This window comes from Hemicordylus capensis, chromosome 2 (genome assembly GCF_027244095.1).
Source record: "Hemicordylus capensis ecotype Gifberg chromosome 2, rHemCap1.1.pri, whole genome shotgun sequence".
In the NCBI taxonomy this organism is placed as follows: domain Eukaryota; kingdom Metazoa; phylum Chordata; class Lepidosauria; order Squamata; family Cordylidae; genus Hemicordylus; species Hemicordylus capensis.
The window spans coordinates 111306194-111321269 of record NC_069658.1 but is presented as its reverse complement, the minus strand read 5'-3'; the positions used below and the strand labels follow the sequence as shown (position 1 = coordinate 111321269).

General features: G+C 42.3%; 1 protein-coding gene across 3 annotated transcripts in view; it reads right to left on the bottom strand.

Moving 5' to 3' along the window:
- Positions 1–15076, bottom strand: part of RIC1 (RIC1 homolog, RAB6A GEF complex partner 1) — a 93757-nt gene that overhangs the window by 74583 nt on the left and 4098 nt on the right. For all 3 annotated transcript variants that reach the window (XM_053297564.1, XM_053297563.1, XM_053297565.1), the window contains exon 2: positions 8071–8178. In XM_053297564.1, the coding sequence (XP_053153539.1) occupies positions 8071–8178 (108 nt within the window). The remainder of the gene's footprint in view (positions 1–8070; positions 8179–15076) is intronic.

The window sequence follows — 15076 nt, the reverse complement described above, 5'->3', positions numbered from 1 at the left end:
TAAAGTCGTTACCAAAATTCACACTCTGAAATTTGCATCAAATCCCTAACTTCACAACTGCCTAAGTCAAGCCTCAAATCCAAGCCATGATAGAATTTACAAAAATTATCCAATACTAGCCAAAGCCCTGTCAAAAGCAATAGGCAGAATGTTTTTTGGTCATGTACAAAATTTAACCTTCTCAGTTTACTTTCTGTCCCTCCCCTCCCTCTATACTCTCTCTGTGCCCCTCTCCGCCTCTGCCCTTTTTTCTGGTCCACTGCCTCTTCATTTTTTTCTTTCCTTCCAATCCCTTTTTTCCCAGCACTTCTTCCTTCCTACATTCCCTTTGGCTGTTGGTAACAGTTGTTTGTTGTGTGTCTCAGCTGTATTTTTAACTATTGTGTGGAACATTAGTGATGCGATTTCTTAGATGGCCATCATGTGTCTATTGTTGACATAAAGGTCAAGTTGTGTCGACTCATGGCAACCACAGAGCCATGTGGTTTTCTTTGGTAGAATACAAAAGGGGTTTACCATTGCCATCTCCCGCATGGTATGAGATGATGCCTTTCAGCATCTTCCTATATCGCTGCTGCCCTATATAGGTGTTTCCAGCGGGGATTTGAACCAGCAACCTCTTACTCCCTAGACAAGTTTCTTCCCCGCAGCGCCATTAGGTGGCTTAGGGTTGACATAAACATTGTGAAATGGAAAGGAGGCAGGGACCTAAACAAACCACAGAAGGTTATTGGCAGCTTGCCTTTCAGAGGCCTGATCCTCCACGGAAAACAGCAGCACTTATTTTAAGGAAATTAAGCTTCTGAGATGGCAGTTTTTTGTAGGCAGAGTTTCCATCAAGCCTAAGTTATCTAAATGTCTTTGAACAGGAGTTCCCAACCTGTAGTACTCCAGATGTACACCTCCCATCATCCCCAGATACAATATATTGAGGGCTCCAAGAGAATGGAAGACCCTTTCTTCATTTCACTTACATTAAACAAGGGAAAGGGACTGCAATTAGGGAAACTAGTTGCAAGAAGCCACTGGTTTTCCACATACCAGAACTTGGGACAACAGTGTCCGTCAACTCAGTTTTCAGCCCTCCTCTCTGAACCAGTACCAAGCAACATTTTGCACTGGCTTGAAATTATCAAAAAAGATAGAGTCCCTGTATGTTTAGAATGCAATAGAAGCTTTTTTTTTTTTTTTGCCCAATCTATCCAATGAGAAGACACTGTTTGTCAGATGTGGGCCTTAGATTCATGTTTTACTAGACAAAAGATTAGACTCCTATAATATGCTCTATGTCACTGTTCATTGTGTGCCCTGTGGGCCACTGGCATTGTGTGCCCTGTGGACCCCAGTGACTGCCCCTGGCCTGACTTTCTCTCCCTCCTGCTGCTTCTAGTCCCCTCAATCACCGTGCACATGCTCTCTTCCTCTGCTGCTGCCACAGTCACTACACTCTCTTATGCTCCCCTCCTCATGCCACCGTGCGTGTGCTCTCCAATGTTCTGCTGCTGTGGGCCCTGCATTCATGCTCTTTCTCTTGCTCCCCTCCTCCTCCTGTTGCCGCACATGCTTGCTCCCCACCCCTGCAGCAGCTGGGGCCACTGCCCTCCCCCCCATAGAAATAGCCCTCTCAGCAGCTGTGGCCCCCACTTTAAAAATAGTGAAGATCAGCTCTATGTGGTGCCACTTTAGATGACTGTCCAAATGCTTCAATTCATGGTAGAGCTGGGTTAGCAATGCCACATTACAATTACACCTCAGTAACTGACTTGCTAACCATTATCTTCCAGGCAGAATGCAAAAATCCCACTGACATAAATGGCTTGAATGCTACATAGCTTTAAGACCACCTTCTTATGTTCTACTGCAGGCCTTGGCAAAGTTACTCGGCTTAGAGACTGACAAGGCGGCGGGAATGGGCTTCTCTTTATCCGCTCTACAAGTAACAGAACAGGAACAGAAACATGGCCGCCTGCAATAAAGATGTTATTAAATAACTACTTCTAAATATCCTAGTCTGCACCATGGCTTCCTGGCACCTGGAATTAGTCAAGGCCTGTTCTACTGCCATATCTTAAGCTTTAGGACACATGATCACAAACTATGATGCTCACTGGATGATGTGTGTAGAAAACAGCAGCAGCTGCCCCAGGCCAAATAGCAAGATACAAATACATTCACACATTTAACACCCAAGCTTATGATCCGAAGATTGAAGACTACTGGCCTAAGGTACTACAGCGAGACACATTGCTAGAATATACCGATACCAACTCAAAGCAAACTTTAAACTCTCTTACAAGATTGAAGGATGAGTTGTGCAAATAAGCTAATCACTTTAGTCGGCTTTACTCTTAGTATGTTTGCTGCCATTCTCGTTGTTGTTGTTGCATTTATATCCCGCTCTTCCTTCAAGGAGCCCAGAGCGGAACTTGAGTTTCTCCTCACAACAACCCTGTGAAGTAGGTTAGGTTGAGAGAGAAGCGACTGGCCCAGAGTCACCCGGCTAGTATCATGGCTGAATGGGGATTTGAACTCAGGTCTCCCCGGTCCTAGTTCAGCACTCTAACCACTACACCATGCTGGCTCTCATGACTAGGGTCAAGAAATGTTGGCTACGTTCACCAGCCAGACGAAATGTTTTATTCATCAGATAGTTCCTTGAGCTATGTTGGTACATTACTCATCAGGATTTTTTTTCACTCAGGCATCATTTTTCACTCATCACAGACTAGTGGATTTCCTAAGCCCTGTTCATGACTTTGTAGTTCATACATAAGCGCTAAAACTCTCACGATCAGCTATGTTTCCAAGTCTATCTAGCCACCAGCAGAATAAATATCATCTCATTCTATACATTTGGATTTCTTTAGGATATCAATTACTAAGTGGCACCAATTCATTAAATACTCTGCTATAAAAACAGTACTTTGGAATGCAACTCAGCCAAAAGAAGATTACAAAAGAGTCAACTTGGTTCTAAATAAAGCTACCCTGTGAAAATCTCACAGCCAGATTTTTCATTAATTTTTATTTATTTATTTATTTATTTTGCTTCCTTAGGACTTAACATAAGCACTTACATGAGTGCACAAAGCAGGCTGTATTCTAAAGACTGATGTTAATCATGGCACTTAAGGAAAACACAGTTCTCTAAAATATCATGCTCCCTTTCATAGGACTAAAAACAGCACAACATGTGGAGTTGCAGCCCTAGGAGAGTGAGAAAGTGATTTGCATTCTAAGTGAAAATGTTCCCTGCTTTGTCACTGCAGAGTAGTACAGTAACTACATAGAGAGAACACGTAAAGGATACACAAGGGTTCTTTAGGCATTTATTTTAAAAGAACTATACAAAATAAAGAAAATACTAGCACTCCAAGCAGTTGTACAAAATGAAAGTTGTATGAAAGTTATTTTGCAACTGGTTAAGGCAATACAATTTGTAGAAAACACTAAAACTATCAAGATTCTTGTTTAGCTCAGTACATACTTGAACAAATATCACACAAAATGACTTAATACATCTAAATATTCATGTTCAATCAACTTTCCCAATGCATATAAATGTACTATTTAGGCAAATGATGAGGCAAATTTTGCAATAAGTGTACCTGCCACAGTCACTGAGCCAGTGTTTCAGAAATGAAATAAGCACAAGGACTGCAGTTTTACTGGTAGGAGCAATCACAAATCCAAATGTTATATACTAGCAGACAAAATAAATACTGGGAGAGAAACATGCATACATTATAATTTATGTCAAATAAATAAAATAAATAAAGAACTTTAAATAAGGACTGGGTAAACATGGATTTTCCAAAGTATTTCTTTGGAAATACAATCTTCAGAATCTTGGTAGATTCTTGAAAATCTCAAATTTCTGAGATGCTTTAACCCACATATTTGGAAAGAAACTGCATGGCCAGCCCACTCATAAAACGAGGCAGCCTCAGGTGGCCGAATGCATGCTGGCTACGTCCACAAGCCTGTTTCCTCTGGCTGCCTTGTCGAGTGCGCCACCTCCTCATACCTCTCCTAGCAGCAGTGGCTGGTGACGCACCAACCAGCACAGACTTCTCCACTTTGTCAAAATACAGAGGGCAGTGTGGAGCACTAGGAAGCACCTTGAATAACTTCCTGACAATCCATTTCCATCTCTGACCTTTGAAAAGGCAGGGTAGGATAAGCAGGAGCAACAGTTGTTGCTGCCACCACCTCCACCAGATAAGGAGAGGGAGCAGGGACAGTAGGGAAGAATTTTGAGGAGTTGGGGAAACACTGGTATTCTGTGTGCCACACCACCTTAAGACACTTGGGTGGGGAAGACGACTTGGGCCAGGCCTGAGAAATTGAGTTGCCATGTTGTTAGCATCAGGGTTGATAAAAACCAATGGTTTAAAAATAACAATAATAATTAGATTTTTTTATTTAAACTGATTTAAAACACAACTCATAAAGAACCTAGGTCAAAGTTATCAATATGAATATTAATCACAACTTCTAATTATAATCTACGAACATGTTAACAGCAGTATATGGGTATGAGAGGTAACAGACCTGATCAGTCCCATGCTGCAGTTGGTGTACATGCAGCACGTGTGTGTGCGCGCGCATACACACACAGTCAGTCAAGCCCTTTCTCCCCGCCCCAACAAATTGCAAAGACAAAGAAGGTCAATAAATGAATAGAGGATTTGGGGGGATGGAGTAGATCTGAGCAAGGAGGAGGAATCTGCATATAAATGCGAGGGGAAAGGAATAGAAATTGAAACCAAAAGTGAACAGAGTATATTCATGCAGTTCTGAGGAAACTTTTTCCGAGCGCATTTTCCATTGTAGAGGGGAAACACCTATTGTGGCAGCAGACCATAAGAGAGACCCATTTGGGAATATTTTAATCAGGTTCTTGTACCTGTGGGTAAGAAAGGCATGCGTGCAAAATGTAAACAGTGCAACAATGAAATGCAAGGCCTGGTTGCCCAAACGAAACAGAATTATGAGAAGTGTGTATCTACCTTCTAAAAATGAAACCTACATCTCTCTCTAAATATGTATTAAGGTTATATTAGACATATACTTTGATAGAAAGTGATGATTAAATAGAATCTTCCTGACTAGTAATTTAAATTGTGATTTATTAGAATTGAGTCCTTCTGTGAAGCAATTTAGATTGATTTAATTTAAATCAAATCAACTCTGGTTAGAATACACCCAAAGATCGAGAACTTAACAGAAAAATAAGAACTCTACATGTTCGTATGGTTCCTTATCTTGAAGAACAAGATCAAAGTTTCCCATAATTTCTGTTCCCCTGGTTTATTTTTGGGACTCAGACCACAAATGCTCCTAGCCTACTGATGAACAAGCGTTTCAAGCACTCTGCTTCAAGAGCATGTATACACAGAACCCTCTTTTCTTTAGGATTCACCTATCCTCCCTGACTTGTTCAGGGCTACTGGCTAATCAGGATTAGCTTGTCATCTATATATTTAATCCTCCTGGGTGCGCCTTTAGAATGTGTGTCCTGGTGCCCAGCTGATTGGCTGGGCAGCGGAGTCACTTCATAGGCTGAGGCGCACCCAGGAGGATTGGTCATTGCGGTGGCCAGGCCATCCCGGGTAAGGGGGAGGAGGCGGCAGCAGTGGCAAAGCCCAGCCTGGCTGCCGGAGGCATCGGGAAAGGGGGTGAGTGGGAAACGGGTGGCAGGGCACAGCCCCGGGGCCCGTTGGAGGCTGGGGAGGGAGGGAAACAGGCGGCAGGACTTCCCTGTTTGCCGCCCAGGAGGAGGAACAGCAGCGGCAGGGCCCTTTTTGGCCGCCCGCCACCCGGTAAGGAGGGCCTGTGGCAGCGGTGAGGTCAAGGCGGCGGGGGGGGCAAGAGTGAGGAGGGGGGGAACAGCCAGCCCCAAAGAGCACACAGAAGCTCTGTGCAGGTTGACTAGTATACTTTAATTCCTACCAAGCAACACTTGCTCATCTTACAACTTCCTTCCCTTCCTCCACAGTGCATCTATGTCTTGTTATTTGAAGATGTCCTGGACAAAGCCTAGCTTTACATCTGAGGATAGCTTCTTTTCCCTCCTCAACATTTGATGGAAGCAGCTAAAAATTAACCTAAGATACAACTCTTTTTAATGGAAGAGTTCAGTTTTGTTTATTTATTATTTATTTATTCGATGTATATACCGCCCTTCCAAAATGGCTCAGGCCAGTTTACAAAAGAATAAAAACAAGTAAAACCAGTTAACAATTAAAATCAAAACTATAAAAACAGAATAAAACCAATTAAACATTCAAACAGCTAAAAACCCTGGAGAACCAGGGCAAACATTAAAACAATTAAAACAAATTAAAAACCCTGAAAGGCCAGGCCAAAGAGATGGGTTTTAAGGGATCTCTTGAAGGTCAGTAAGGAATTAAGATTACAAATTTATGCTGGGAGTGCATTCCACAGCCCGGGAGCACCTACAGAGAAGGCCCCTCTGAGCTGCCAACAAATGAACCGGTGGTAACTGGAGATGGACCTCCTCAGATGATCTTAAAGTGCGGTGGGGTTCAAGTAAAAGAAGGCGCTCTATAAAATATCTCGGGCCCAAGCCGTTCAGGGCTTTAAAGGTAATAACCAGCACTTTGTATTTTGCCCGGAAACATATCAGCAACCAATGTAACAGTTTCAAAACAGGCATAATATGGTCTCTCCGGGTTGCCCCAGAGACCAATCTGGCTGCTGCATTCTGAACTAACTGAAGTTTCTGAACTACGTACAAAGGCAGCGCCACATAGAGCGCATTGCAATAGTCAAGCCGGGAGGTTACCAGCTGATGCACCACTGTTTTGAGGTCATCCTCTTCAAGGAATGGGCGCAGCTGTCAGATCAGCCGAAGCTGACAGACAGCACTCCTGGCCATGGCCTCCACCTGAGATACCAGGGTGAGGCCTGGGTCCAGGAGTACTCCCAAGCTGCGCACCTGCTCCTTCTGGGGAAGTGTAATGCCATCCAGCACAGGAAGATCTAACTCACTCCTCAGATTCTGAGCCCCCACAATGAGCACCTCTGTCTTGCTTGGATTCAGCTTCAATTTGTTATCCCTCATCCAGCCCATTACTGCCTGTAGGCAGGCATTTAGAGAATGAGTGCCATTTCCTGAAGATGGGAAGGAGAAGTAGATTTGGGTGTCATCAGCATACTGATAACACCCAGCACCAAACCTCCTGATGACCTCACTCAGCGGTTTCATGTAGATGTTAAAAAGCACTGGTGACAGAATGGAGCCCTGAGGGTTAATCACTAGTCATTAATACTATAATCTATAATATAGTCAATAATAATAATAATAATAATAATAATAATAATAATATAGTCATTAGTCATTAATACTATAATCTTCTACATTTTGGCTCTAATACTTGCTTCCGCAAGTAGTCAGCAACTATTCTACCAGACACTTGTCTTAGACTCATTAAAAATTGTGCTGTCGAGTCAATGTTGACTCCCGGCGACCACAGAGCAAGGTGGTTTTCTTGGTAGAATATAGGAGTGGTTTACCATTACCTTCTCCTGCGCAGTAGGAGATGATGCTTTTCAGCACCTTCCTATACTGCTGCTGCCCGATATAGGAGTTTCCCATATTCTGGGAAACACACCAGCGGGGATTCGAACCAACAGCCTCCTGCTCTCTAGGCAGGTTGCTTCCACACTGCACCATTCGATGGCCACCTTGGACTCATATCTGACTGATAAATAAAATTAAATTTATCTTGAGCCATTTTCTGGACAATTTCATACATGTATTTCTAATACAAGAACAGGACAAAGTAATGTAAATAGCACCCTTCAGCTGTATCCACCTTGCAATATTAAGCCTTCAACTATAAATCATACAATGCTGTAGCACAAAAGACAGATACCTAGTACTCTCTCCAAATAAAGTAAAAAAAACCCCTAGCTTTCATTTAGTTCTATCTTTATTGGCACAGAATACTGAATTCCTTTGGTCATAATCATTCTACCAACACAACAATTTAATATGGTAATATCCAATCACTCCACCCCTAAAAGGACTGTGTTACTCACCGAAACAGCTATCATGGTGCTATCAGACCTCCATTCAACTTGATCATAGGGTCCAAATTGCAATGCTGCTTTTGGCAATTCTTCATAGCTTACAATTAATACACTGGGCTGGGGGACAGAGAGAGAGAGCGCGCATCAGTTAAACTCCCCAATGTTTTGGCTTTAAAAAAACCTAAATCTATTCAAAATTACTTTCACAGAAACAATGCTCCTAAACTGCAGGAAAATGTAGATACAACCATACTGTGCTTTCAAAATAGTAAGCTTAGCTGTATGAATGCATGTATGTATTCTCTTCCCCCACCCCACGCTCACGAACATGCGCGCGCGCGCGCACACACACACACACACACACTCACTCTCTCCCCCTCCTCCTCCCCATCTTCCAAATCCAGACATATCCCATACTTTTATATATTTAAATTGATGGCATTAGAACAGACAGCATACATAGCAACAGAATATAATCCAATTTTTGACATACAAATGAAGCCCCTTTTCAGAAAGCTATTAGGAGACATGGCTGGGAAAATGTCAGGTGCCAAGGTTAGTACTACTGCTTAGAAATATCCAAATCCTTAGAGGTCTGTTCCTAAATACACGGACACCTAGCCATTTCACATATTTATTCAAGATTTGTAATTTTCATTGCAACTAAAGTTAAGTAATCAAGACAGCCTATTCAACAGTTCAGAAATGGAAGTTCTATTGTACAACAGTTTCATGTAGTGACACTTCACAATGTCCATCCAGACTCCAGAGACATTTTAAGATGTAGATTACATAACAATACATATTCCTAGGCAATATCTTTCTTACTCTAATGCTATCTGTATCAACATGAAAAGAACCTGATCTGATACCACAGAATGCAATCAAGAATGAATTTCTATCGGTCTTTGTTATTCCTCAGTTTTACAAGTAGTTTAGGAAACACAACTGAACAGATGTCTGCCTTCCCAACTCAACACTTTTAAACTAAATTCAACTAATTTTATAGATTTCCAGCTATATCAATTGTACACACATACATGCATGCATGAGCACACACACACCACTGAGAAAAGTTAGCTTAAATGCCAATTCAGCTACTGCAAGTGAGTATTACTTCCATTTTGAAATCTGGCTCTCATGTACACTTTCCCAAATTAAAATCACCACAAGATGACACTGGCATAATTATCCACCTCCCCTCCGCCCCCCAAATGCACACTCAGACTGTAGAATATTGCAATAAAGTAAAATAACTGGAGTCTGGGGAATTTTCGCTCTTAACCATTTTCACAGCCAAAGTAATTAACAGCTGTATCCACCTTTAGGGGTGGGGGTGAGTGAACAAGAAAATGTCCCCTTATGATTATTTGACCAAGAGTAAGAAGCAGGTTTAAGGTCATAATCTGCACGCAGGGTGTCAAAGTCTAAAATTAAACATGTTGGCAACATTTTGATCAGCACTTCACATGTGCTATTTACAGTAATGTAGTTTCAAGCTCGTTGTGGATTCAGAAAAGCACAGGACTACGCATAAAGAGGCAGTAGCTCACTGCAGTCTGTTGTGGATGCTGTGCCGATGGGAAATGAGGGGCCGGGGGGGGGGATAAACAAGGCAATGGAAAGAAAGAGTTGCAGCACCCATGAGTGGGACAACAACCTGACGGCAGCAGCAGTCGTGTGTTTGTTCATCTTCTCCTGTACTTGAAATGAAGCTGGAAGCCCAACTTGAGCTCTCCCACCATTGCTGCTGGATACCCTTCCATTAGAAAACTAAGCAGGTGGCATGCAGGGGAGACTCAGCAATATATACCTTTTCAGTTCACTTTTCTTATATAAATATACTATATCACACTTCCTTCTCAGACATTCTGTTGTAGAAGTGGGAAAATAGAGGGGGGCAGCTCCCCATGTGCCCCTTCTTACCCTCTCAGTCCTTAGCCTTTTAATTTACCTAGCTTACTGCAGGTAAGAACAGGTAGGCTAGTAAATCATATACTTATCTGCAAGGCTGAATTCTATTTTAGTGCATGCATCCCACAGAAATATCTACATTATTTAAGCATCTTCTCAGAAATAATCAGAAAATTATTCTCTGCCCCCAAAAGGCTCAAAAGCAAAACAGAAGCACTTGGTGTCTCCTTCGACACCAGCAACAACCAGCGAAAGGGGTGCTATGCTGAAAGATCTATTAATACATTGCTGACTGTTAATGGAACATGGGCATTGGTACAGAACCTCCACAAGCTCCCATTAAGAGGGGAATTCAGGGGTGTTGGGAGGGACCACAAGGCATGCACTAAAAACATTAGTTCTAGGGAAAGCCTAGATTCCCACTCATCCAAAAAAACATTAGAACCAAGATGAGTCCCGAAGCAGAGAGCAGACACAAAATGCTCAAACGAAGGTTCCAAAGAGGGGACACCTTCTTGTCCTGTCAATCAATTGACTACAATTCCTACTGGGGACCAATAATGCAAGCGGTGGGGCAAGGCAGCTGGAACATGCTCAATTCATAATAGGGCAAAAATATGCATGTGCTAACAGATATAATTCAAATGAAGAAAAATATCTTTAAATATTGCCCTACATAGAAAGCTGAAACTTTCTTGGTACACTTTTTCTATAAAGCCCAAATTGCTTCAGGCTTCTGAAAAATTCCTACCTCAGATCACAGCTGCATTCTTGTAATGCCACACAGAATACATATTTTATATCATCACTGCTACAGCTCTGGTTATTTTTGACATTTTTCATTTACCTATTTGCTTTCTGCCTGCCACATAGCATTTGCTTTCAAGATTATACATGGAAATGTCAGTTCTTCCCACGCATCAGTTGGTTTAATTTAAGCCCTATAAAATCACTGACAAACTATTGAAGGAATTTGAGATCTTATAAAAATATGAACAGTGCTGTCTGTTTGCCTTAATACAAGTATATGCCATTTGTTTTTGCCCCCAAAGTAACCCATTCACTTGCACAAGCCTTCCTAACAGTTCTATAATGAACTCAGGAAGCTAATACTGTAGTGCTTGACAGTGGTACATTATCTAAAGGAATCTACAGTGGTAAACCTAAAAACATCTTTAACATATAACCCAAGCTATATTCAAACCTTTTATAACTGAAGACTGCACTATACTTCGATTCAAAAACAAAAAACAGAGCTGGTCAACTTGGGGCAGTGGGAAAGAACCAATATACTTTCCTGTTTCTGTATACTAAATCTTTGACAGGTTATTTCTAAGAAGGTTTCTTTATTCTTGTCACTTATCCAAGGGCTTGTCTAGATCCTTTAATCTAATGTTAATTAGATTACTCACAATGTAGTAAATACAGTGTATATAAACTGAAGTACTTTAATATTAAATTACAAATGTTGAACCCTTGAACTAATTTGATTTTATTGGTTTCAAAACTTGTATCTAATTGGAACACTTCGAAAACACACAAACCCTACTTAATTTGTCAAGTCTTGGACCGTCTGACTTTGCTGAAAGATCTGTACAAAGACTTTTCAGATGTGCAAAACAAATTTATTCATTAAAGAGCCCAGGGGTGGGTGGGTTTGAGTCAGCGTGTTTTATGAATATACTTACGCAAAATTTAAGTTTCAGAAGCATTACAGAGCAATCCTAAAAGACACAATATAAGCACAGCTGCTCAAATAAATTGGCATTAATGTATCAGCATTTATACAGCTGGTCTCATCTACTGATCCCAGCACAGCAGTATTCTCACCATTGCTAGACTTGCATTTCTGAGCTGTGCAAATTTTTATGGAATGAGAGGAACTATATGCAGCCCCATAAACAGCTAAACTTGACCCCAAAACGTTGCGGAGGCCATCATAGATGCCTCTGAAATGTTTCGGCCACCGGTGCTGTTTCGGTTTTTGGAGGCGGCGGGGTGTTCCCTTAAGGGTGGGAGAGGGTGCACTTACCCCTCCTGCCACATTTCCCCGCAGGCGCTCTGTTGGATCAAAGCCCCTCAGAGCGGGAGCGTATTTCCCTGCCGCCCTCATTGGCCGGAAGTACTGGGCACGTGTGCGTGGCAGATGAGTGTGTGCGTATATGTGCGCCCGGTATTTCTGGCCACTTCCAGCCGATGAGGGCAACAGGGCGGCAGGGAGGTATGCTGCTGCCACAAGGGGCTTTGATCCAATGGAGCGCCGGTGGGGAAAATGCAGTAGGAGGAGTAAGTGCACCCTCCCCCACCCTTAAAGGAACACCTCTGCCGCCTGCGGAATGGTTCCGGGCACATCCCTATAAACAGCATCATGAGGGCTCTCACAGCAATCCCAAACTATGTAAGTCAGTTCAACCTAGCAGATTAAGAGGCTTCTGATGATTTTAAAGGCAAGGATGTCAGAGCAGCAAGGCCTGGTCTTAGATACCTAGCTCTGGATGCTACTTGATGTGCAACACCATCAACTATGGTTTGCTGCTCACTTAGCTCTGTTTCCTGTTCCATTAATTGTATAGCAGAGTGAATATAAATTATTAATGACTGGAAAGTTTCAGAGCTATTAAATACAGAATAGTGATACCTACTAAATACACGGAGTTGTCCTTATATATGATATAAGGAGAGAGGAGAGCTGGTCTTGTGGTAGCAAGCATGACTTGTCCCCATAGCTAAGCAGGGTCTGCCCTTATTGCATCTGAATGGGAGACTTGATGTGTGAGCACTGCAAGATATTCCCCTCAGGGGATGAAGCCGCTCTGAGAAGAGCAGAAGGTTTCAAGTTCTTTCCCTGGCATCTCCAAGATAGGGCTGAGAGAGATTCCTGCCTGCAACCTTGGAGAAGCTGCTGCCAATCTGTGAAGACAATACTGAGCTAGATACACCAATGGTCTCACTCATATATGGCAGCTTCTTATGTTCCTATGATTACTGCTGCCCAGATTCTCTATGCTGCCAGTTGGTGGTCACAGGCAACCCCGACCTTGGATGAATGGCTACTAAAGCTATGGGAATATGCCTTGATGGCAAAGGTCACTGCCTATCTGTGGAATGCCTCAGATAAAATATTTGCGTTAACCTGGGAACCTTTCACAAATTACAATTTAGCACAGGGTCAACATTCACACCCAAGATTTGGTGTTGTTTTTTAATACTGAGAGTTGACTAGCACACTATTTATATATTTTTTGTAATATCTAATATGAGGGGGAGGTTGGCAAAGGGTGGAAGCAGAATTTTGGATTGTCATATGTAATATGTAGTATATAACCATTGGAAGTTCAAGAAATGATAATGTAATCATACTATCTCTTTTTATCTTATTAATAATTTTTATTAAATAAATAAATAAATACAGAATAGTGGTAGCAGCATTGTAATGAATATGTTAGCAGTTATTGTCTGCCTTAAAACAGTACATGATCTTATAGGCAACCACGTTTTCGTATGTGCTGGGCAAAACAATTCAAGTTCACACCAGACATAATGCAATCAGGCTCCACCTCACTAAATCTTCCAACCAGCCAGAGCAAGTATACCAGCCCAGCTCCTACAGCCACTGCACCAACATCCTGGCCATTAAACATCCCCCTCTCCTCAGACCACTGATCTTGTTTAAGTCTCTGGTAGATCTGTGCATCGGAGAATCTGCCGCCATTGAATCTGCAGAACCCCACTGGTGCCACACAAAGCCAGCTGCTCCCGCTATGGCCATCTTCATGCAGGTCCTCACATTTCCAGCTCTGTGAGGAGGCCTTTTCTACAGGAACAGGAGCCTGCAGACCCAGCTGGGAAGTACACAGGCACATTGAGAAGACACAGACATTTGGGAACTGTAGTTCCTCTAGCACTATTCCCCCACCCACAGTGAGATAATTTCAGGAGGCACAAGTGGCTGCATTGGAAAGGGGAAGTTGCAAACACACCCACGTGCCCCTTCCCCATCATGCTTCTGGTGCATCAGTGCAAGGTTAATCTAGCTTTTGGCCAGAATATAAACCACTGACTAATATTTAATCTCTTTCAATGCATGTATTAAATGCAACTTACTGTTTCAGATCAACAGCCCAAATAGTTCCCTGCTGTCACCTATAAAGAGCAGTGCGCCCCCCCCCCCCAAGTCTAAGACAGGGGTGGGGAATCTTGGCCCTCCAATTGTTTTTGAACCACAACTCCCACCATCCTCAGCCACAATAATTGTGGCTGGGGATGATGGGAGTTGTAGTTCAACAACAGCTGGAGGGCCAAGGTTCCCCCCACCCCCTGGTCTAAGATATTCTTTCTGTCCTGCTACTAGGAAATTTTTCAAACTAGAAACCCTATGACTGAACTGTGAATCTCAAGAATTCAAAACCTGTGTTCCACCACTGAGCTACAGCCCTTTATCACATTATTTATTAATATTATTCTGCCCTTCCATCAGAGATAGCGATTCTCTCCCCTGCCCATTTTATCTTCGCAAAACCCTGTGAAGGTTAAGTTGAGAGTTTCAAGGTCAACCAGAGAATTGCTTGACTTAGTGGAGACCTGATCCCAAACCTCCCTCGTTTTAGCCCAACATGCTAATCAGTACACACATGCAACATAACATGTATACACATCCTACATACATCGATGCATGTGACCACATTTACTCCTCCCTCCACTTGACACTTCACTCTGTGAGGAGGCCAAGAAATGAAGCTGCTAATGTCTAGTGTCCCAGCTGTATGTATATAACTGTGAGAAGATTCCTCAGTATAGTGACAGGAGGTTAATACATTTAAGAAAGCTTACTTGCCCTGTTGTAAAATTGAACAAAAGGCAATATTTCATGCTGATTCCAAAAACAACTGTATACAGTACTCTTTTTATCCTTTGTGCCTTGAAAATTGTGATTACTATGCAACCATGTTCACAGACAACAGATTTCACAACAGAGTTTTAGAAAACAAAGTTTGAGGACAAGGCCTTAAAAATTTTCACAGGAAGAAATTCCATTTTGGTTATTCCTGTCTAAAAGCTTGAATTCCTGAAAAAGAGGCACAAACATGTTACATTCAAGTAG